Here is a 25,384-nt window from a genome sequence, read left to right as displayed (position 1 = left end):
GACGAGAAGAAGAAAAAAACTGTTGGGGAGGTTCTCTACTGCGCTGTTCAACCAATCCGGTAAATGTGGAGGGAGTTAAGATGGAGTGTCGCCTTGTTAATGTCCAAAAGCAGAAGTCGCGTCACAGGCTCTCTTTCCATTTCCCCTGAAAACCGGAACATCTGCAGAGGCAACGGACAGGGAGAAGGGATTTACGAAAAGCCAGTAATTCAGCAATGACCACAGCAACAATAACTATGTGTAAGAACGTAAGCAGTGGTGTAGAGGTGCCAGGAGAATTGGGTATACAATCATTTAGCTTATTTTTGTCCTAACAGCCCCCCTGGTAAAGGACAGGTGCCCTGTGTGGAAAATTATATGATAAACAGTGACATAGGCTACGCTCTGAATAACCTAAAATGATCAATCACCTATTGGTATTTCACAGTTAGTCCAGCCCAAGCTGTACTGTGCAAGTAGGCTAATTGAAACTGATAAATGAGGCTGTCAACTGAGTCAGAAATTCGCCGGTTTTAGATTTCAAGATTTCCAGGAAAGCTTGCGAAACAAACCAAACAGACCAGGTCGGGGCTTGGTGTTTGAGAAGTCAATGAGAGAAGTGAAACATTATTCTTTATTTGTTCATTTTCTCGAAATCTAATGGCCCAACCTAGATTCGAGACAGTGTCTTAAGTAGTTGAACCTATTATTACTCCAACCTCGTGAAATTGACAAACTGATACGTTTTCATTTTCGTCCAAAACTATTTTATATCGAAGGAGTCCCTTTGATTTGATGGCCTGCACATGCTCAGTTCGGCGCGAGACGACCGTTAGACCGGATTAAGTGTTTCTATTCATGACCAACGTCGCCATGACATCGTCTACAATGGTGCAAATAATAATTTTGACAGGTAGACGACTTTGTAACTGGTTAACATGTAATATAGAACGTTTTTGGGAAAGCTTTTCCATCTACCAGAAGAGCCTATCATTAGCATCACTATATTTTCCCTTTTCCTTAATTGTTTGAAACCTGGGTGTTTTACTTCATATTATGGATGTCTTTCCTTGCTTTTTTACATGTATTTTTTATTTAACCTTTATTTAACTTTCCTTGCTTCAAAGTAGCCTATAGCCAAAATCCCACCATAGAAAGATGGAGGCAATTATTTTTAGAGTTCCTCATGCCTTCTCCTGTTGTATTGGTTTTCTTTAAACTTTCTTTCATTGTCTAGCATCCAATGGCATTATCCTAGTCATATTATCAACCCATGATAGTTGTTGTATCTTTAAATCACCCCTCTTTCTAAAATTCTAACGATATTTCAATATCTGTCCATGAAACCCCTCACATGTGAACGGTATTTTCCCGCAAATTGAATTTTGGAACATTCACGCGTAGGCCCTCCAGCATTTGTACATTTGAAACTAAACATTCTGATCTGGTCCATCTGCACTATTAATTGATACAGTGTGTACCTCCACTACCCTACTTTGAAACGTATCAATGGGGATTAGGACGTGAGTTTATGCAATGTCCACTATAAAAATAAGTGGACATATGGCATATACCATCCACCACACCACTGAATGTAAGATCTCAGCGGTTCATTCTGTTCGAGCCATCATTTGTTAAAGAAAAAAATAACTATCCAAAATGTTGACAATAAAAACTACAGATAAGAAATATTAAACTTTATTGAATTACTCATATTGCACTACTAATATCCTACTCCATCACAACACAATTCATTCTTATCATAAAGAAAACATGTGCCCAATGTGATACAATATGCCAATATTAATCTCAGTAGAATCATTGGGAACACAGTGTTAACCGGTAAACTTGACCTAACTGGGAGAGAGATTGAGACACGAAAAGGAGGGAGTTGGCGCGGGAGTTGAAAATCCCCCTGATCAATTTCGATTTATCGCCCTAATGGTTAAGGTTAGAAATTGGAGAGGGTAAGCTGATCCAAGATCTGTGTTTAGGGGTTACATCAACCCAGTGCAGTGGTTGGAAATTGGGATGAGTTTTTGGCCTCGTTTGACTGGTAAGGCGAAAGCAACCGGCTGTACAGTAGAAAGTCGAGAAGTGAAGTCGGGAGGCGCATCTGCGACAGCCGAAAGTCAGACACTGATGTGGTTTTCCAACAGCAAGTCTCAGTGCAACATGGCAGTGTTGACATTGTTTAAAAAATGATTTATGTCGAAATAAACATGTCTCCAACCCCCATATCACACACTCACAAACGGAAATATATGTGTAAGCTACATTGTACAATCAATTGGTGAGAGAGAGAGAGAGAGAGACTCAAATATCACGTTCATTAATTTGTACATTTCCACTGTAGCCTGCTAGTATTGAGACCCCTTGACTTTTCCATATTTCGTTACGTTACACTTACAGCCTTATTTTAAAATGGATTTATAAATTCCTCAGCAATCTACACACAATACCTAATGACAAAGCGTAAACAGGCTTTTCGATTTTTTTGCGAATTAATACAAAATAAAAAACATAAATACCTTATTTAAATAAGTATTCAGAACCTTTGCAATGACACTCGAAATTGAGCTCTGGTGCATCCTGTTTCCATTGATCATCCTTGAGAAGTTTCTACAACTTGATTGGAGTCCACCTGTGGTAGATGCAATTGATTGGACATGATTTTGGAAAGGCACACACCTGTCTATATAAGGTCCCACAGTTGACAGTGCATGTCAGCGCAAAAACCAAGCCAGGAGGTTGAAGGAATTGTCTGTTGAGCTCTGAGACAGGATTGTGTTGAGGCACAGATCTGGGGAAGGGTACCAAAACATTTCTGCAACATTGAAGGTCCCCAAGAACACAGTGGTTCCATCATTCTTAAATGGAAAAAGTTGGAACCACCAAGACTCTTCCTAGAGCTGGCCGTCCGTCCAAACTGAGCAATCGGCGGACAAGAGCATTTGTCAGGGAGGTGACCAAGAACCCGATGGTCACTCTGACAGAGCTCGAGAGTTCCTCCGTGGAGATGGGAGAACCTTCCAGAAGGACAACCATCCTTGCAGCACTCCACCAATCAGGCCTTTATGGTAGAGTGGCCAGAGAGAGAGAAAGAAAGAGCACTGACATTCTGAATAAACAAAATACTGTACTTGGTTTCATATCAAGCTTCTACACCCTATAACAGGATTCTGGTAGGAGCATACAGTTGAAGTTGAAAGTTTACATACACCTTAGCCAAATACATTTAAACTCAGTTTTTCACAATTCCTGACATTTAATCCTAGTAAACATTCCCTGTTTTAGGTCAGTTAGGATCACCACTTTATTTTAAGAATGTGAAATGTCAGAATAATAGTAGAGAGAGTGATTTATTTCAGCCTTTATTTCTTTCATCACATTCCCAGTGGGTAAGAAGTTTACACACACTCAATTAGTATTTGGTAGCATTGCCTTTAACTTGGGTGAAACGTTTCGGTAGCCTTCCACAAGCTTCCCACAATAAATTGGGTGAATTTTGGCCCACTCCTCCTGACAGAGCTGGTGCAACTAAGTCGGGTTTGTAGGCCTCCTTGCTCGCACATGTTTTTTCAGTCCTGGCCACACATTTTCTATAGGATTGAGGTCAGAGCTTTGTGAGGGCCACTCCAATACCTTGACTCTGTTGTCCTTAAGTCATTTTGCCTCAACTTTGGAAGTATGCTTGGGGTCATTGTCCATTTGGAAGACCCATTTGCAACCAAGCTTTAACTTCCTGACTGATGTCTTGAGATGTTGCTTCAATATATACACATAATTTCCTTCCGAATGATGCCATCGATTTTGTGAAGTGCACCAGTCCCTCCTGCAGCAAAGCACCCCTACAACATGATGCTGCCACCCCTGTGCTTCATGGTTGGGATGGTGTTCTTCGGCTTGCAAGCCTCCCCCTTTTTTCTCCAAACATAACAATGGTCATTATGGCCAAACAGTTCTAATTTTGTTTCATCAAACCAGAGGACATTTCTCCAAAAAGTACGGTCTTTGTCCCCATGTGCAGTTGCAAACCGTAGTCTGGCTTTTTTATGGTGGTTTTGGAGCAGTGGCTTCTTCCTTGCTGAGTGTCCTTTCAGGTTATGTCGATATAGGACTCGTTTTACTGTGGATATAGATACTTTTGTACCTGTTTCCCCTAGCATCTTCACAAGGTCCTTTGTTGTTGCTCTGGGATTGATTTGCACTTTTCGTACCAAAGTACGTTCATCTCTAGGAGACAGAATGTGTCTCCTTCCTGAGCAGTATGATGGCTGCGTGATCCCATGGTGTTTATACTTGCGTACTATTGTTTGTACAGCTGAACGTGGTACCTTCAGGCGTTTGTACATTGCTCCCAAGGATGAACCAGACTTGTGGCTGTCTACAATTTATTTTCTGAGTTCTTGGCTGATTTCTTTTGATTTTCCCATCATGTCAAGCAAAGAGGCACTGAGTTTGAAGGTAGGCCTTGAAATACATCCACAGGTACACCTCCAATTGACTCAAATGATGTCAAATAGCCTATCAGAAGCTTCTAAAGCCATGACATCATTTTCTGGAATTTTCCAAGCTTTTTAAAGGCACAGTCAACTTAGTGTATGTAAACTTCTGACCTACTGGAATTGTGATACAGTGAATTATAAGTGAAATAATCTGTCTGTAAACAATTGTTGGGAAAATGACTTGTATCATGCACAAAGTAGATGTCCTAACCGACTTGCCAAAACTATAGTTTGCTAACAAGAAATTTGTGGAGTGGTTGAAAAACGAGTTTTAATGACTCCAACCTAAGTGTATGTAAACTTCCGACTTCAACTGTACCTTCTCTCTTAGTCAGATTTTTTGATAAATAACAAGTTAGGTGATTTACTTTAACGAGGTGATTCAGACAAAGGCTGTGTTTCAAACTCATAAAAGACACACCCTTGTCCACTTACGCCTTATGTCCTTGGGGGAATCCCCCTCACCATCTTGGACGTCAGTCCAAATGATTAGCCAAACAAGGGAAGTTCGCAACGTAAGCCCCTCAGCCCTCATTTTTGATCGAGTTTGCGAGTGCACAATTATGTTTACTTTGGCCCCATAATTCAATTCGCGATGATTGTACATCCGCTAAGAAAAGTCTGCCGAAACTTAAAACCTCAACGTCAATATGGATACGTCAACATACAAGTGTAAGTAAAATCAAATGTAAAAAGGTTAGAAATTGTGCTACTCAGGCCTCCCGAGTGGCACAGTGGTACTGCAGCGCAATGCATCGCAGTGCTAGCTGTTCCACTAGAGATCCTGGTTCGAGTCCGGGCTCTGTCGCAGTCGGCCGTGCCCGGGAGACTCATGGGGCGACACACAATTGGCCCAGCGTCTTCCGGGTTAGGGGAGGGTTTGGCCGGCAGGTATGTTCTTGTCCCATCGCACACTAGCGACTCCTGTGGCGGGCCAGGTGTACGATGTTTCCTCCGACACAATGATGCGGCTGGCTTCTGGGTTAAGCGGGCGTTGTGTCAAGAAGCAGTGCGGCTTGGCTGGGTTGTGTTTCAGAGGACGCACGGCTCTTGACCTTCGCCTCTTCCGAGTCCGTACGGAAGTTGCAGCGATGGGTCAAGACTTCAACTACTAATATGATACCACGAAATTGTGGAGAAAAAGGGGTGAAGAAGAAATTGTGCTACTAATGCACAAGATGGCACAAACACGTCTCATAAAAGTAATGATGTTTTTGTTTGGTTAGCTTTTGGAAATTATAGAAATAAAACATTTTCCTTCTTCAGAAGTTCCAGCTAGGCAGGCAACGTTCGTTAGCTAATTAATTTGCTAGCTATCATACAGTAGGCGTATATTAATAATTATATAGATAATTTAAGTAGACATGCAATCATAATTGACTGTAGCGCATATAAAGCACCCACAAGCTACCGGTGGCTGAAAACAAGCATCGCTGGTTGAACGAGTGACGAATTTCCGGCCAAGGGTGGTCCATTTAAAAATCATTCCTTCCTCCCTCGCCACTTTCCCTGCAAGCGTATACTCGTCAGACGTCATGATACGTCATCAGAAGTGCCCACTTAAATTGAGGGCTGAGGATAGGGTGTGTCTTTTAAGTGTTTGGAATGCAGCCAAAGAGAGACAGAGTAATAGATGACTCAGGCAAAGCAGGTGCACCCAGATAGTCTCTAATAAAAGACAGTGGGAGTCAGTCACTCCATTCCCATGCTTACAATAAAAGGACAAATTCTATTTTTTTTCTTAAGTGATGAGCAAGTACATAAGATATTTGTTAGAAGAAGTGGTTAAAAACCTATAGGCTACTTAAGACAGTCTCATAATTCAGCATGGCTAGACAGTGGTGGAGTTGTTTTTGGAATTGGTCAGCAAAACCAGAGGCTACTCCCGCTGACATCCCACCCAAGACATTCCTGCTTTTGTCATCAAGATGGAGCAACATGTTGTTCCATTAAACTAGAATTACATTTCCAGTGAGGAGGTTATCAAATACAGTGCATTCGGAAAGTATTCTGACCTCTTCACATTTTCCACATTGTTACGTTACAGCCTTATTCTAAAATAGATTATATGTTTTTCCTCATCAATCTACACATAATACCCCAAATGACAAAGCAAAAACAGTTTTTATTAAATGTTTGCAAAAAAACCTTTACTTAATACATTATTGAAGCAAATTTGTCAGTGATTACAGCCTCAAGTCTTCTTGGGTATGATGCTACAAGATTGGCACACTTGTATTTGGGGAGTTTCTCCCATTCTTCTCTGCAGATCCTCTCAAGCTGTCAGGTTGGTTGGGGTGCATCGCTGCACAGCTATTTGTCCCGAAGCCACTCCTGTGTTGTCTTGGCTGTGTGCTTAGGGTCGTTGTCCTGTTGGAGGGTGAACCTTTGCCCCAGTCTGAGGTCCTGAGCGCTCTGGAGCAGGTTATCATCAAGGATCTCGCTGTACTTTGCTCAGTTCATCTTTCCCTCGATTCTGACTAGTCTTCCAGTCCCTGCAAAACATCCCCACAGCATGATGCTGCCACCACCATGCTTCACTGTAGGGATGGTGCCAGGTTTCCTTCAGATGTGACGCTTGGCATTCAGGCCAGAGTTCAATCTTGGTTTCATCAGACCAGAGAATCTTGTTTCTCATGGTCTGAGAGTCCTTTAGGTGCCTTTTGACAAACTCCAAGCGGGCTGTCATGTGCCTTTTACTGAGGAGTGTTTCCGTCTGATCAATGGAAACAGGATGCACCTGAGCTCAATTTCGAGTCTCATAGCAAAGGGTCTGAATACTTAGGTGAGGTATTTTTTTAATTTATTTTTTAATACATTTGCAAACATTTCTAAAAACCTGTTATCACTTTGTCATTATGGGGTATTGTGTGTAGATTGATGAGATGTACAGTACCAATCAAAAGTTTGGACACAACAACTCATTCCAGGGTTTTTCTTTATTTTTACTATTTTCTACATTGTAGAATAATAGTGCAGACATCAACACTATGCAATAACACTTATGGAATCATGTAGTAACCAAAAAAGTGTGAAACAAATCAGAATATATTTTATATTTGATATTCTTCTACGTAGCCACCCTTTGCCTTGCACACTCTTGGCATTTTTTGGTTACTAGATGAATCCATATGTGTTATTTCAGTGTTTTAATGTCTTCACTATTATTCTACAATGTAGAAAATAGTAAAAAATAAAGTAAAACCCTTGAATGAATAGGTGTCCAAACTTTTGACTGGTACTGTATATATTTTTTAAAGCCATTTTAGAAATATGCTGTAATGTAACAAAATGTGGAAAAAGTGAAGGGGTCTGAAAACTTTCCGAATGTACTGTATAACACTGTGTAACATAGTGAAGAGTGAGAGTTCTATCACATTTTACACCCCACCAATCATCCAGAATTGATGAACAGATTCAAAACACCATTTTGCCTACTGTATAGTACACCAATACAACGTCAGGCCGCCCTCAACACAAATACAACAAACCCCTTAATTACTCAAACATGCCACAGAACGGATAACACATCCAAGAAACCACAAGGCGTGTAAAAATCCAAAACATGTTCCAGACTTGACATCAAATCAACAACATGCCATGCACACACAAAGACCGGTCCAAAAAGAAGGCATGACAGCTCTAGGCTGAGATGAAGGAAATTAAGATGAGATGAAGGAGAGGGCCTGCAGGTTGTGGAATGTCAAAAGACAGATGAAGAGACATTTCTTATTTATCACGGGTGTCATGGCTCACTGAAAACACTGTTGTCAGTCTCTCTCTGCTTGTATGTCTGTCTTAACTTTTCTGCTAAAAGGGGGGATTGTATTGATCAACCAAATAAACCAAACTATAACCCAGGAATTACCTACAACCCATCATTTAGAGAAACAGTTAGTGTCCTAAGAATAGCTTCCTCTAACGTGTGAGTGTATGTCATGCCAGAGGTCTGTCCACCCAGTCTAGTCAACCCAAGGTCTTTGTAATTAATGGATGAGGCTGGTTTTAGTATCAGCTGTGCCTGTTGGCCCACATATTTACACCACACACACACACAGGATCCTGAGGAGAGCATTGTTTTGACATTAATTGCGTCTTGCAGGAAACTCACTGTTGCTATTCCAGGCACTGCTGTGGATTTGCTCTGCTAACGACAGAATAGCTCGGGAAAAATAAAACAACAAACTAGTTGTTTAGGATGAAATGGGTGTTTAGCTAATTCTTGAGTGTGTGAGTGTATTCTATCATTCTCAAAGTTTATCTTTGTACTAAGTAGCAAAAACAGCATGATTCAGACCTCTCAGGGCTGGACACCCTCTGTCTCTCTGGTGTCCAGGGAAACTAGGGTAGTGTAAAAAAAAATGCCCTTCCCTCTCTGAGGTTTAAAGGAAGTGCAGTGCGAGTCCCTTCTCATGAAAAGCTTTAATTTGCCCCAGGTCTGGCCGTCCATGAGGCTGCCCACTCATCTGAGACACTGGCCTCTCCATGCTGCGTGTATGAGTGTGTCTCTTCACATTCGGTATAGTCACAGATCCATGACGGTGGGTATGTGGTTAGACATTCAGAAAGCAGTGGCAGGTCCTTTGTTCTCAACGTGGTCTGTAGTTCGATGGTATCTATATTTTAAGGCAGGAAAGAATACATGCATACACTGTAGTCAGGTTCATTGCTACACTACCAATGAAAAAATAAGAAAACTGCACATGAACATTTCTACTCAAATCTTTTTCAAGAGTGCTTTTAGAAAGAACACAGTAATGCCAGCTTCAGAGGTTGACCCATAGAGATCCTAGTATTCTAATTTCTAATTCTATGGGCTGACCCTACAACTGTGAGAGGTCACAGAGGTTAGCGGTCACTTGGGTTAAAGGTCACAGTGGGAGGGGCATCTTTAGACCCCAGCTGATGTTTTGGGGAGCTACTGATGATAGCACAGTGAATGCATGACTGGGGGAGGGCAACGTATGTGTGTGTGTAGCACTCACCCTCCTCAGCATAGCCTCTCTGTGAGACAGGCGTCAGACAGTGGGAGTCAGCTGTGGGCTTTTGTTCCCGGTCGTCCAGTCTGGCTAATCCTACCAGGAATCCGGGATTGTTAGGGAGAGGAAGAAAACAAGTGAAAAGGCTTTAGATAGAAAGAGGGTTACTGTGCAAGAAGTCAATGAGACATGCTGTATGTATGTATGTGCCTGAATGCTTCACAGCCACTGTAACATAGTTTATTGACCACATTTTTTATTAGAGTAACCTGTAGAAAAGATCACAACTCATTTCCTACACTGTGGATTTGTTTGGAAGGATGTTGCAGTTGTTAATCATTAAGTAAAATTAAGAAAGTTGGAAAATGTTTTCCCTAGAACTTTCAAATCTCTAAATCTTTCAAACTAATTAACAAATATCCAGTACTGTACAAATAGATAAAGAGATATACTTGTATTGACAGTGACACACACTCTCACACAGTGCTCTTGGGTAAAGTAGTCACTGGGCTCCTTCTGTGAACAAAGTAGCTTAACCACAAGGAGTAAAGGCAACATGTGTGACTGTGAGGCCCTCTAATACCCTCTGTCCCACACGCTACCCCTCTCCTGCCACATGGGAGTGTGTTCGTGTAGTTGTGACATGACCAGGGGTAGTGTTGCATTCCTCCAGGGCAGAGCAGCAGAAAGGCCAGTGGCCCCCCACCACTGGGGGTTGGAAGGGTGAAAGAGGGGACCGAAGAATTGGGTGGGGTTTGAGGGGTGAAGTGGTTTGGTTGAGAGAAATGCCAGCAGGGGGGGGGACAGACGCCATAATAGACTGGAATTCACAATTTCTCCATGTTTCACTGGCATCTGAAAGATGTGACCTCTGTGTGGTTGGGGTATAGGTACTAGGGGAGAGGCTATGTGAGGGTGATATTTAGGGTTGAGATGGGGCACAAACATGCTGCCTTTTGGTGAAAAGGCAGACAGGACGTCATCAGATGCCAGAACATTCCTTGATAAGAAGTTCACAATGTAAAGGAACAGTGGAATAGCGTAACCAGACCCAGACCAGGGATGTTATGGCTGCAAAGTTCAAAATCCCAGTGGCCAAATTCAAATTCTTACAATCTAGAGAGAGATTATCTCCTAAACTCCAAGTAAAGTAAACAATAATTTGGCTCCATCAACTCACTTTAGGTAATAACATCACTCAAAAATAAACGGGATCCACCCAGTAACTGGTGGGGTGTGTTTAGAGGATATGAAATAGTAAACAATAGAACTATAGATCATAAGCTCTCTCTCACCAGACCAGTGAACAGTATGAGCTTTATCTTCATAGCAAATTCATCTGACCATTTTCCAGTTAGTTGATAACATACAAGAATACTGTACTTCCAAACATTCAATCAGCAGGAAGTCAGATTGTTACACATCCACATTTGTGTTCAAGGCAATAAAATAGCATACACAGTAGACACAGCACATCTGCTATGAGGATCCCGTTCCCCTCCCCTAGCTCAGTAAGCGCAATGCTCCTTCTGGCACGTTTCGCTTTCACCATGGTGAGCAGATCAGCCTTTCCTGTTAAACCCCCACAACCCTGTGGGTCATAACCTCATACTGATTTGAGACATGGGGCTCAATTAGCCCACAGAGGGACTTGGATCCCACCCATCCATGAAACTGTATTTAGACTGTGCTATATGGGCCAAGGTCTGTGTGTTAACCTATGCTCCAGATCAGTATACTGAGTGAGATGGTTAAGCCATCATAAAGTTTCTACAGTCCATATCACATTCTGCGCCAAAGTTCAATGTTATTACATACCCCTATTACTACTAAAATGTTTCAAATGTATCCTTCCTTCTCTTAGTAGATGGTAACTTCAATAATTATACATCGATAAAATATCATTTAATGTGTTACATGAAACATTAAAAAAACAAAGACAACAGAAAAATGTATTTACATGAGATTAAAAACACAAACCCTCACAATACACTTACAGAAAAACAGTACAATATACATATAGGCATCACAAAGTGTCCTGAAGTGAAAATACAAAACATTGAAAAATACTCTTCTTTGGCCAAAACAGGTGAAGCACAAAATAGAGTTTCTCCATCACATTGGGCATGACCCTAGTTGTAATGTCATACAGTCTCTTCCAGCATCTACAGATTTCACATGTGAATTTCAGGAACTTTATCCATACATCAGTGTGTCTTAGTTAGCTCACTCCTTAGGACAGCAGGGTGATGAGGGCATCCAGAAACTTAGTCCTGTCCTCCATCTTTAGCTCAATGACTGCAAAGGCAAAACACAGGTAAGTATGAACATGTGTATTGCTCAATTTGAACTGTTTTGGCTAGCAGGTGCGAGGGAAATGTTTTTTGAACACCTGATGACGTAATGATTAAAGCTGTAACAATGACTTGAGAAAGCACCTGTATGAGAGCCAAATAAAGTACTGAAATATATGTACGAAACCAGTTTACTGCTGAACAAGGTCCATCTGTAGTGTGTCATGTCCGCCCTCTTGTGGAAAAAATATACAATTACAATAACATTTGACTTACTAGAGGTGTCGAAGTGGTCGTGGAGAGTTCTGGAGCTGGTGCTCTCTGCTGCTTTCTCAAACGCACGGCCAAAGAAACTATTGGAGAGAGCGAGAACAAAAGGAAGATTAAAATTAGCATTTGTTTTAGTTTTGCCCAAAACAGAAAGAACATTCAAGTGCAGAGACAGGCACACAACTTATGAACTCACTTCTTCTTGTCGGATGTCTCAGACTCAGGTGGGATGCCTAGAACGATGACAGTTCTCTTCTCCACATCCATGGGAGCAGCTATGATCAAGGGCAGCAGCTTACATCTCTTATTCCTCGTCTATGTACAGGCATAGGCAGACAAGCAAGAGTGATGCAAAATACCATAAACAAACATCTAAAACACTGTCATTTTTGTTTGAAACTAATTGAAGACCAGGGGCAATAGAGCTAGACAGGGCCTTGGATAATGGGTAAGTGAAATACGGAGTTACTCACAGAGCGTACAAAGGCTTTGAGCAGGTACTTGCAGAGCAGGGTCAAGGCCATGGGCTTGGAGAACAGCTTCACATCAGGAGTTCCCTGCACAGAGATGGAGGGTCATAGGGAGGACATACCACACACTAGTGTTGTCACGATAGCAACATTTTACAAACGATACCAGGCCAATTCAGAGTGACCTAGCGTCCGGTTCACCCCGTCCCACGACACTTGTTCCCGTTTTCTAAACGTTATGCACATGTGCTACACACAAAAAAAAAAACTTACCGATGTTCAAATTTCTACTCAACATTTAACTTCTGTATACTGTATACTGCATAGAATGGCTGATTTGCGCATATTTGCAAAGGCCTACCTGTGATTTGGCTGGAGGAACAGACATGCATAATAATCTGCATGTCATTATGGCAGTAAGGGGAAAACCCTGCATGAAACCTTTACTCTTCAATTAACACACATACTAACGCTCTCTCCCTCAAACACACACACCACTCTCTCTCCTCCCAACATTAGAACCGTTATGCACCAAACAGAATGGAAGGACCAGAAAGAGTGTTTCGGCTTACATTAGGCGTTGCTTCAATGTATCAAATGTAAGGATAAAAAAACAGATCAGGGACAGCATTCCCCTCGTCATCATGACTACATTATGTTTAAACTGATGGAGGAACAGATGTGCAGGAAGAGAGAGAGAAACAGGCGAGTGAGGACTGATAGGGGATGCTGCAGGCTGATTACTGCTGCCACATGATATGCTCATGAAAGTCAAGTGGACATTATTGGACCAGCGCATACAAGACATTAGTTGCTGTTGCTAAACTTTTTTTTTTTTTTTTTTACAGAATTTATAAAAAAAATGTAAAATAGACTTTATATACATTTTATAACAGGTGCCATCGGCTTCTTAAACAGTAGGGCCAAAACATTTGGTAGTATCATATGAAGTGGTACTATGGTATTCTAAAATGTTGGAATCATAAGTATCATGAATTTTGGTACCGTGATATTACAGTGGTAACAGTATAACACACACCTCCAAGAGGTAGCAGTAGAGGAAGGGTCCCTGTGACAGTATGAGGTTGGTGCAGATGCAACTGGCTACAGTCTGTTGGATGGCCATCAGCTTCTTCTTAGCCAAATCAATGCCACCATGGAGACGCTCCAGGTTACTCCTACAGAGGAAAGAAAACAGGATGGGATCATTCCTACACCTGGGGTGTATTCATTAGTGCACACCGTAGCAATTCTTGCAACAAAAATGTGTTACTATTGAACAGAATTCAGATAGGGTTGGGCGAACCTAAGAGAGACCTTTGTCCTGTCGTGATTATGTACTCATAATGGATGGGAGACCAGATGCTGCTGGAAGTGGTGTTGGGGGGGGGACTAGGGGGCACTCTTCCCTCCGGTCTAAGGAGATTCCAATGCCCCAGGGCAGTGAAGGGGACATTGCCCTGCGTAGGGTGCAATCTTTCAGATAGGACATTAAACAGGTGTTCTGACTCTGTGGTCATTAAAAAATCCCATGTCACTTATCATAAGTGTAGGGGTGTTAAACCCTGTGTCATGGCTAAATTCCTAACCTGGCCCCATTCCATCACGGCCACCTAATCATCCCCCTCATTCCTAATTGGCCTCCTCACTTGATAGGTGATGTGTGGTGAGAGTTCTGGCAGAAAATGGTTGCTGTGCATCACCCAGGTGGGTGCCGCACATTAGTGGTGGATGAGGTGAGATTCCCCCTACTATGTAAATTGCATTGAGTACTTCTGGTTGGTAGAAAGGTACTTTATAAATCCAATCAATTATGAAAAATGAGGGGGGTCCCTGGTGAATTTGCTATCACAAAAGTGGTCCGCGGCCCCAAAAGGTTTGAGAACCCCTGGCCTAACCCAAAGGTCATATTCATATTGAATGGAGAGAAGGAAATAGTGTTTTTTTTTTAAACAGCTAGACAATATAGTTAAGGAGTGTCAGTTATAAAATGTAATAAGTTTAAGCTTTAACGTCCGTGCATCCGACAGAGCTAGAAACAACGTTTTCTGAATGGACATTTTGCGCTGCTTTGGTGGAATTCTGTCTAGCCTACATTCTTCTCTTGCGTTCTGCTGCCCTATACAACATAGGCTATTTATTGAAATAGGCTATAGCAAACAGGAATAGGCAGATTACTCTGAATGTCACTCGTGTGCTGCCCTGTCCGACCCTCGTTCTTTAGGCCTACGGCGCAGCGCCAGTCAAGTTCAAATAGGCTAAACCATCATTTGTCACATCACGAGGTTGTCAATCGTCATCGATAAACGTTCCTATCGTAATATCGCCCAACCCTAGTCCCTCTCCCGTTTGATCCCGAGTGAATACACACATGAGGCAAGCACCGTGAGGTCCCAAGACTCTGTGCTCTCTGTTAATCATTATACATTGTATCATGAGCTCAACAAGGAATAAGAGAACAACCCAGCTTTCTGGGATTGTCCAGTACTCCTCCTCCACCAGGACAGGCAATCAAAGGCTTTTCTTATGGAGAGTGTGTGTGCGCATGTACGTGTGTGTACCTGGAGAGGCAGTCGAGGGCCTTGATAAAGTTGTCGCCGGGGCTGTCGTCCTTCTCAGTGCTCTCCAGCAGGGCGGCAGCAGCGTGCACCACATCACTGGCCAGGAAACGGTTCTTGAAGCCAAAGTGAACGCCGAAAGTCTGGATACGGATGTCCTTCATACTGAAGGGACAGAGAAAACAGCATTAAATGAGGGCTATAGACCCTTTTCTGTGTTTACAAACATTGCCATACAAGGGTGATGCGCGCAAGTTAGTGGCAGAACAAGTGGGAGTTCTTATAATTTAGAACGCCAGCAAAAAAAAGCCTCTATTTACATGTTGCTTATGAGTGCATTTCACACTACAACTGCTGTACCCAAAAGTTATTTTCCAAAGCTCGCAACCAAATGGAATCTTAGGGACTGTTAAAGAATCAAAACATCGTATGCGTATGAGAACACCGAAGTTATTATGTTTAGGAGTAATAAAAAAGTGAATCTAGGCTATGTCGAAAGGGCACAGACGGCAAAGACTTTCTTACTGCTGCCAACAGTTGCGCGCATCTGTGCGTGACATCATTGTGTCGTGTACTGGAAAATAGTCTATTGGGCATATTAGGAGAAGGGCATATTGTACTCATCATATACACCGAGTGATTGATAATGGGGATTACAGATATATTGATGCACTAGAATAGACAAACACTCTTACCCGTATTTGTTGGAGGATTCTTCTATAACTTCTCGCAGGTTTTCTTTGACTGACATGTCCATGGAGTTGAACTTCTGCTTCACCTGCTTCAGGGGCAGGCTGGACAACACAAACAGAAACCATCTTTGATGATGCCTTCAAACAATCCATTGTCATCAATAAATCTAAATAAACTGCTGCCCATCACTTTTGATGAAGTGACATTTGTCCTTCAGAGGCTATAGACTAATTGTAGCTTACAGTAACTAAATGATTAGTAATTGATATTCAAGAACGCGAGTCATGCATGTCCCTAAAGTGATCACTTGATGGAGAGCCTATTCTAATTGACAATCATAACTTGGGGATAGCATACCCCATGTCAGCGAGGAACTCCTGGAGTTTCTTCTGGCCATGCATTGACCAGAGCTTAAAGTTGCAAGAGGTGTAAGAGGAGTTACAGATACTCTCAAACAGAGACCAGTGCTGGTACAGGGCCAGACGCAGACTGAGACAGGGTGTCAAGGGGTTAACACAGAGAAAGGCATGACAGAGAGGGACGTGAGGGTGACAGTCAGGACAGCATATACACAGCCACAAGAATGTGGCAACGCTTACTAATAACACGTCGGACTCAAATAAAAAAACTAGGGCCGGGACAATACCAGTATTGCGATACTCGTTAGTATCAAGGTAAAACCAGGGCAAAAATGAAAACCTTTTTTGGTTCTTTAAAAACCTGCAGTACGTAAACTAGTGTGCTATACCTTGGAAAATAAACAAAATGTGACTCTGGATAACAACGTAATTATGTTTGTTTCCAACATTAGGGCTGTTTTCCTAAAGTTAAATCTGCCTCGTGTCTTCTTTCCATGCCACGATACTGGATACTGGCATCTTCACAGCCCTAGAAAACACCACAGCAACAAAATAGCTGAACCAAAGGTCTCAAAAAGTTAGGTCTCAACTACTTGTCATGCACAAGTCTGAGCTCCCCTGGTCCTTTGGCTAGTGAAGATAAAGGATACTCGTACTCGAAGGAGATCCTCATGCAGTCGATAGAGAGAGAATTATCCTCATCCTCGTTCCGGTGGTTGTGACGTGAGACGTGGCGCTGCAGAGTAGCGATGTCTGTTACATACTTCATACTGGGAGGCACAGGAGCAATACAAGGAAGTTAGTGCTCATGTAAGACATCACTTTGACAAATACAAAAACTTTCTAGGCATCCTAGATGTTGCATCAGATTTGAAGTGTTATTGAAGAGAGTTGGAGTTAAATATTCTTACTGAGTGATTTTATCATGAACCCACTGGTCAGTCAGCCCAATGATGGCCCACCTGTCCAACATCAAATGTTTAATATAAATTGTAGTGTCACAGTCTGCACATGCAAATAAATGACATTTATATAATTTTACAAAAAACATTGATAAGATCACTTACCACAGCATATCTTTAGTGTCCTTAGTCAGGACCCATGCCAGCTCAAATATCACCATTGCAGCCTGCACACATACACGTTCAAAAGTTTGGGGTCACTTACAAATGTCCTTGTTTTTGAAAGAAAAGCAATTTTTTTGTCCATTAAAAATAACATAAAATTTACCAGAAATACAGTGTAGACATTGTTAATGTTGCAAATGACTATTGTAGCTGGAAACAGCTGATTTTTTATGGAATATCGACACAGGCGTACAGAGGTCCATTATCAGCAACCATCACTTCTGTGTTCCAATGTCATGTTGTGTTAGCTAATCCAAGTTTATCATTTTAAAATGCTAATTGTTCATTAGAAAACCCTTTTGCAATTATGTTAGCACAGCTGAAAACTGTGGTTCTGATTAAAGAAGCAATAAAACTGCCGTTCTTTAGACTAGTTGAGCATCTGGAGCATCAGCATTTGTGGGTTCGATTACAGGTTCAAAATGGCCAGAAACAAAGACCTTTCTTCTGAAACTCATCAATCTATTCTTGTTCTGAGAAATGAAGGCTATTCCATGCGAGAAATTGCCAAGAAACTGAAGATCTCGTACAATGCTGTGTACTACTCCCTTCACAGAACAGCGCAAACTGGCTCTAACCAGAAGAGAAAGAGGAGTGGGAGGCCCCGGGGCACAACTGAGAAAGAGGACAAGTACATTAGAGTGTCTAGTTTGAGAAACAGACACCTCACAAGTCCTCAACTGGCAGTTTCATGAAATAGTACCAGCAAAACACCAGTCTCAACGTCAACAGTGAAGAGGCGACTTCGGGATGCTGGCCTTCTAGGCAGAGTTGCAAAGAAAAAGCCATATCTCAGACTGGCCAATAAAAATAAAAGATTAAGATGGGCAAAAGAACACAGCCACTGGACAGAGGAAGATTGGAAAAAAGTGTTATGGACAGACGAATCTAAGTTTGAGGTGTTCGGATCACAAAGAAGAACATTTGTGATAAGCAGAAAAAATGAAAATATGCTGGAGGAGTGTTTGACGCCATCTGTCAAGCATGGTGGAGGCAATGTGATGTTCTGGGGGTTCTTTGGTGATGGTAAAGTGGGAGATTTGTAAAGGGTAAAAGGGATCTTGAAGAAGGAAGGCTATCACTCTATTTTGCAATGCCATGCCATACCCTGTGGACAGGGCTTAATTGGAGCCAATTTCCTCCAACAGGACAATGACCCAAAGCACAGCTCCAAACTATGCAAAAACTATTTAGAGAAGAAGCAGTCAGCTGGTATTCTGTCTATAATGAAGTGGCCAGCACAGTCACCGGATCTCAACCCTGTTGAGTGGTTGTGGGAGCAGCTTGACCGTATGGTACGTAAGAAGTGCCCATCAAGCCAATCCAACTTGTGGGAGGTGCTTCAGAAAGCATGGGGTGAAATCTCTTCAGATTACCTCAACAAATTGACAACTAGAATGCCAAAAGGTCCGTAAAGCCGTAATTGCGGCAAATGTAGGATTCTTTGACGAAAGCAAAGTTTGAAGGACACAATTATTATTTCAATTAAAAATCATTATTTCTAACCTTGTCAACGTCTTGACTATATTTCCTATTCATTTTGCAACTCATTTCATGTATGTTTTCATAAATAACATGGACATTTCTAGGTGACCCCCATTTTTTTTATTTTTTATAAATAAATAAAAACAAACTAAATAAAGTTTGGGGTCACTTAGAAATGTCCATGTTATTTATGTAACACACACACACACACACACACACACACACACACACACACACACACACACACACACACACACACACACACACACACCCGTTCAAAAGTTTGGACATGCCTACTGAGTCAAGGGTTTTTATTTTTACCATTTTCTACATTGTAGAATAATGCATGTGCATACACATACCAAGTTCCAACATAACCAATATACACTGCTCAAAAAAATAAAGGGAACACTAAAATAACACATCCTAGATCTGAATTAATGAAATAATCTTATTAAATACTTTTTTCTTTACATAGTTGAATGTGCTGACAACAAAATCACACAAAAATAATCAATGGAAATCCAATTTATCAACCCATGGAGGTCTGGATTTGGAGTCACACTCAAAATTAAAGTGGAAAACCACACTACAGGCTGATCCAACTTTGATGCAATGTCCTTAAAACAAGTCAAAATGAGGCTCAGTAGTGTGTGTGGCCTCCACGTGCCTGTATGACCTCCCTACAACGCCTGGGCATGCTCCTGATGAGGTGGCGGATGGTCTCCTGAGGGATCTCCTCCCAGACCTGGACTAAAGCATCCGCCAACTCCTGGACAGTACGTGGTGCAACGTGGCGTTGGTGGATGGAGCGAGACATGATGTCCCAGATGTGCTCAATTGGATTCAGGTCTGGGGAACGGCCGGGCCAGTCCATAGCATTAATGCCTTCCTCTTGCAGGAACTGCTGACACACTCCAGCCACATGAGGTCTAGCATTAGTAGGAACCCAGGGCCAACCGCACCAGCATATGGTCTCACAAGGGGTCTGAGGATCTCATCTCGGTACCTAATGGCAGTCAGGCTATTTCTGGCGAGCACATGGAGGGCTGTGCGGCCCCCCAAAGAAATGCCACCCCACACCATGACTGACACACCGCCAAACCGGTCATGCGTCTCCAGACTGTCACGTCTGTCACATGTGCTCAGTGTGAACCTGCTTTCATCTGTGAAGAGCACAGGGCGCCAGTGGCGAATTTGCCAATCTTGGTGTTCTCTGGAAAATGCCAAACATCCTGCACGGTGTTGGGCTGTAAGCACAACCCCTTCCTGTGGACGTCGGGCCCTCATACCACCCTCATGGAGTCTGTTTCTGACCGTTTGAGCAGACACATGCACATTTGTGGCCTGCTGGAGGTCATTTTGCAGGGCTCTGGCAGTGCTCCTCCTTGCACAAAGGCGGAGGTAGCGGTCCTACTGCTGGGTTGTTGCCCTCCTACGGCCTCCTCCACATCTCCTGATGTACTGGCCTGTCTCCTGGTAGCGCCTCCATGCTCTGGACACTACGCTGACAGACACAGCAAACTTTCTTGCCACAGCTCGCATTGATGTGCCATCCTGGATGAGCTGCACTACCTGAGCCACTTGTGTGGGCTGTAGACTCCGTCTCATGCTACCACTAGAGTGAAAGCACCGCCAGCATTCAAAAGTGACCAAAACATCAGCCAGGAAGCATAGGAACTGAGAAGTGGTCTGTGGTCCCCACCTGCAGAACCACTCCTTTATTGGGGGTGTCTTGCTAATTGCCTATAATTTACACCTGTTGCCTATTCCATTTGCACAACAGCGTGTGAAATGTATTGTGAATCAGTGTTGCTTCCTAAGTGGACAGTTTGATTTCACAGAAGTGTGAGTGACTTGGAGTTACATTGTGTTGTTTAAGTGTTCCCTTTATTTTTTTGAGCAGTGTAGAATCCATACTCACCGAAGTCCCATGGTATTCATATTGCTCATAGTCAAACAGGATCTCACGTCTGAAATGAAACATTTCAAAAGTCAAAGTCATAAGACTGTTTAAACCTTTAAAGGGGCAGTGTGGTTAAAAACGTGATTTATCTGTTGTAATTATTATTATTTTAAAAAGGCCACACTATGAGCTCAAAATATCATCATTTTCACAATTTCGGTGTTAATGCCCCTTTTGTGTAAGAGACGTTCTTTTTTTTAAATGCCTGGAAATTCACCCTGTTCAGATGGGATGGAACTTCTGGCCCACATCATGACAATGTGATCTGATTAAAAAGAGTCAATGACTGTTCATCTGGGTAAGGGGGTGGGCTCTAGATCATCCTATCAGCCAATTAGGGCTGTGTATGTAAACATCTTCAAATTTGTCTGTTAACGCCCACTCAATCAGACAGAGCATTTCAAGGGCCAAAGTAGGTTCAGGTAAATAAATTATACAAAATATATTTGAGCCATTTTCACTAAATAAACAGTGATTTATTAACCAAACAGTGATGATTTAAAAGACTGCATTGGGGGCTTAAAAAAAATAAAAAATAAAAACTCTACAGAAATGTCACCTCCTTCCCTCCCACTCTCTTGTTGCTCTCTGTCGCTCAATCCTCCTCTCCACTTCCCCCTAAAACATGGGAACATGTTGGTATAAATAACAATACATCAATGCAAACTTGATCAGCTTCGTCTTCTTTTTGTGGAAATCAACATTGTCATATGCAAATAAAAATTACACTGTGCAAAATAATCATTAATAAGAAACAGAAATATTGTATCCACCTTGGTCAAAGGGTTGTTAAGTAGAGGTGGGGTGGGATCAATATCATTTTTCTTTTTTATTATCAACTTTTGTGACATCAATACAGCATAGTAGTAGTGCTGGTCGATATAGACAAAAGGCAATTTATCACGATATGGATTTTTAATTGATGCGATAACAATGAATAGAATGATAAGTTTATAAAATTAGTATGTACCATTTTTTTATTTTATTATCCTTTAACCTGTTAGGGCTAGGGGGCAGTATTTACATGGCCGGATAAAAAACGTACCCGATTTAATCTGGTTATTACTACTGCCCAGAAACTAGAATATGCATATAATTATTGGCTTTGGATAGAAAACACCCTAAAGTTTCTAAAACTGTTTGAATGGTGTCTGTGAGTATAACAGAACTCATATGGCAGGCAAAAACCTGAGAAGATTCTGTCCAGGAAGTACCCTCTCTGACCATTCCTTGGGCTTCTTGGCTCTGTTTATTGAAAATGTAGGATCTTTGCTGTAACGTGACACTTCCTACGGCTCCCATAGGCTCTCAGAACATGGGAAAAAGCTGAATGATGTAATTCCAGCCGCTGGCTGAAAAACTTTAGCGCCTTTGGTTAAGTGGTCTATCAGAGGACAATGAGCTGAGGCGCGTGCACGGGGCAACACCATGTTTTTAGTTTCTCTCTCTTTGTACTAAAACACAGATTCCCGGTCGGAATATTATCGCTTTTTTTACGAGAAAAATTGCATAAAAATTGATTTTAAACAGCGGTTGACATGCTTCGAAGTACGGTAATGGAATATTTAGATTTTTTTTGTCACGAAATGCGTCGTGCGCGTAACCCTTATTTACCCTTTCGGATAGTGTCTTGAACGCACGAACAAAACGCCGCTATTTGGATATAACTATGGATTATTTGGGACCAAACCAACATTTGTTATTGAAGTAGAAGTCCTGGGAGTGCATTCTGACGAAGAACAGCAAAGGTAATAACATTTTTCTTATAGTAAATCTGACTTTGGTGAGGGCTAAACTTGGTGGGTGTGTAAATAGCTAGCCCTGTGATGCCGGGCTATCTACTTAGAATATTGCAAAATGTGCTTTCACCGAAAAGCTATTTTAAAATCGGACATAGCGAGTGCATAGAGGAGTTCTGTATCTATAATTCTTAAAATAATTGTTTTGTTTTTTGTGAACGTTTATCGTGAGTAATTCAGTAAATTCACCGGAAGTTTGCGGGGGGGTATGCTAGTTCTGAACGTCACATGCTAATGTAAAAAGCTGTTTTTTTATATAAATATGAACTTGATTGAACAAAACATGCATGTATTGTATAACATAATGTCCTAAGATTGTCATCTGATGAAGATCAAAGGTTAGTGCTGCATTTAGCTGTGGTTTGGGTTTATGTGACATTATATGCTAGCTTGAAAAATGGGTGTCTGATTATTTCTGGCTGGGTACTCTGCTGACATAATCTAATGTTTTGCTTTCGTTGTAAAGCCTTTTTGAAATCGGACAGTGTGGTTAGATTAACGAGAGTCTTGTCTTTAAAATGGTGTAAAATAGTCATATGTTTGAGAAATTGAAGTAATAGCATTTCTAAGGTATTTGAATAACGCGCCACGGGATTCCACTGGCTGTTACGTAGGTGGGACGAAATCGTCCCACTGGCCTTAGAGAAGTTAAACTACTACTAGTTTGATGGTTGTAGTCATCAATTGTCCCATTAACAATCAGTGTCAATAATTTTTGGTTTATCGTCTCAGCTCTAGAGCATAGCATACCTCATCGTATCGCCTCCGTTTCCCAGAAGGCTCAGAGCCTCCGTCACTCTCATTCCCAGAGTCATCGCCGCCTTCCTCCTCTTCATCGCGGAAGATGTCATCATAGGAGGGCACTCCAAGGTCATCATCCTGCTTTATCATCAGCTTCACCTGGGGGGGATTGTGGGAGATTGAGTTCAGAACACTGATTGACACTGGCTCTTCATCTGGACAGCAACTTCTGTGCTCATTATCATCAAGGGCAGTATGCTAAAGGACTTTTCTCCTCTGAAGTCACCCAACTGCTGCCAAAGTGAAGCAACCCCTTGTGAAGGACTAGCCCAAACTTAGAACTCTTTATTAATAATTTAACTTAAGAGGTTTAATTGTATTGCATAGTGAATGCGTTCGAGATGACTCGCGATCAAATGACTACGTATGTAGCAGCATGTGTTCCACGTTGGAATGTATATCCATAGTTGGTAGACAGTCCTTCTTAAAATGTCATCCCTTACATGAACGAGCAGTGCATAAGAAACTATTAAATTCAACTGTTAGATGCTACCACCCCCCTCCAAATCAAAACCAATGATGGATTCCATGTTGTGTTCTCGCTAGGCACGCACACCTGTGTTTCACACCCGTTTGTCCTAGCTAATCAGCCTCGCAATACGGGCACCATGCTGACACAGACAGGAAGTAAAATGGAGCGTGTGCGCGCAAACACTGACATCCATATTTGGTATTGATTTGGAGGGGGTGGTAGCATCTAATAACTGAATTCTTTCCTGGGCATAGCGTGGCGATGCATTCTGAATCAGAACTGCCCACGGATATACCTTCCGACGTGGGAAAAGCATCCAACAGGCACAGACAAAGGTTGGTAAATAAGTCACACAGTGAGCTAGTTTTATAAGGCTAGACCGAGAATACAATACTGGTCTAGAAGCTGGGCTAGTGATGGACCAGTGCACTCAATTACAATTATTGATTGACTATGTCCTAAATGGCACCCTATTCCCCATATAGCGTGCTACTTTTGCACTATGTAGGAAAAGGCTGTCATTTAGGATAGACATTGACTGCTCACCTGGGTGTCATTGTAGACATTGACTACATCCACAGGTCTGTGTGTGTCACAGATGAAGAAGATAGAGTCTTCCTCTGGCTGAAGGGTCTCCAGGAGATCAACATTGGCCCCACAGTTGATCAGGACAAAATAGCGGAACTGAAATGAAAGCAAATAACAGACACCTTCATGGATGTTTGTAGTTTTGATGATCATGTTAGACACAATAAGGTGAATTCCAGGGTTATCAGGTGTAGACAGGTGTCTCACATTACCTGCTCCTTGTGCTCTAAGAAGGCGGTACCAAGGTCTTGCCAACCTGTCACTGGCACCAAGGTGTACTGGACCTGGTCACAGTGAAACAGTGCCTGGGTAGATGGGGGTGAAAGAGGCAGTAAGAAAACATGTGAATTAGACAAACATGTAGCAGATCAGTTAACTTATTTCACAGCAAAAGATAGGGCCCTTGACTTACCTGTAATATCTTACAGGCGCAGAGTGCATCGATATCAGATGACACTAGGAGGGCAACTCTCTGAAAGTAACGGAGGAACAGATCAATAGTCAAGTCACAGAAGTTAGTAAAAGTAACGTTAGCGTTAACATTCTACTTAATTTAGCAAAAATAGCAGGCGAATAATTAACGTTAGTTGACTGAAAAATTGTCGGTGGTATTCATATTTCCCCCCCTCTGCGGTTAGATAACGCGTTAGTTAGGAAAGTAAATCCAACGTCAGAAGTTCTTACCTGGTTCACAACAACGTCGTAGAATTCCTTTCTTATGTCCGTAATAAACATTTTACAATATATTCGTGAGGTTGTATAAAAACAGAAAAATATAAAATAACTTTCCGGGTATTTTATTATTGTTCAATGCAGCCAGGAGCTTTTCTGTCGTATGGTCAAAATGTCCTTGTTGGAAATATGGCGCCAATTCGTACTTCAGCTGCCGAATGTTAAACAGCCAATAAAACTCCACTTTGTAGGTTTTGTGTAAAACTGACCAATAGAAATTGCATGCAGGTAGGCATCAGCGCGTTGAGACAATCACAAAGGATAGAATGTTGGTGTTAGGATTCTGATTGGTGTTCATGCTTTG

The 25,384-nt window shown here is 41.9% G+C and overlaps 1 protein-coding gene across 1 annotated transcript; it reads right to left on the bottom strand.

Moving 5' to 3' along the window:
• Window positions 1-11,349: 11,349 nt before the first annotated feature.
• On the bottom strand, window positions 11,350-25,154 carry cdc45 (CDC45 cell division cycle 45 homolog (S. cerevisiae)). The gene is given in 18 exon segments (NM_001140185.1): window positions 11,350-11,764; window positions 12,037-12,113; window positions 12,227-12,345; window positions 12,504-12,587; window positions 13,540-13,678; window positions 15,062-15,223; window positions 15,754-15,852; window positions 16,109-16,240; window positions 16,761-16,880; window positions 17,022-17,072; window positions 17,178-17,239; window positions 20,647-20,695; window positions 21,248-21,306; window positions 23,238-23,387; window positions 24,307-24,444; window positions 24,561-24,653; window positions 24,761-24,820; window positions 25,033-25,154. Coding segments are annotated over 18 exon segments (1,710 nt in total). The 5' UTR covers window positions 25,084-25,154; the 3' UTR covers window positions 11,350-11,699.
• Window positions 25,155-25,384: the final 230 nt, after the last annotated feature.

The sequence above is a fragment of the Salmo salar genome, chromosome 20, assembly GCF_965601325.2.
Source record: "Salmo salar chromosome 20, fSalSal1, whole genome shotgun sequence".
Lineage (NCBI taxonomy): Eukaryota > Metazoa > Chordata > Actinopteri > Salmoniformes > Salmonidae > Salmo > Salmo salar.
This window is presented reverse-complemented; position numbering and strand designations above follow the sequence as displayed.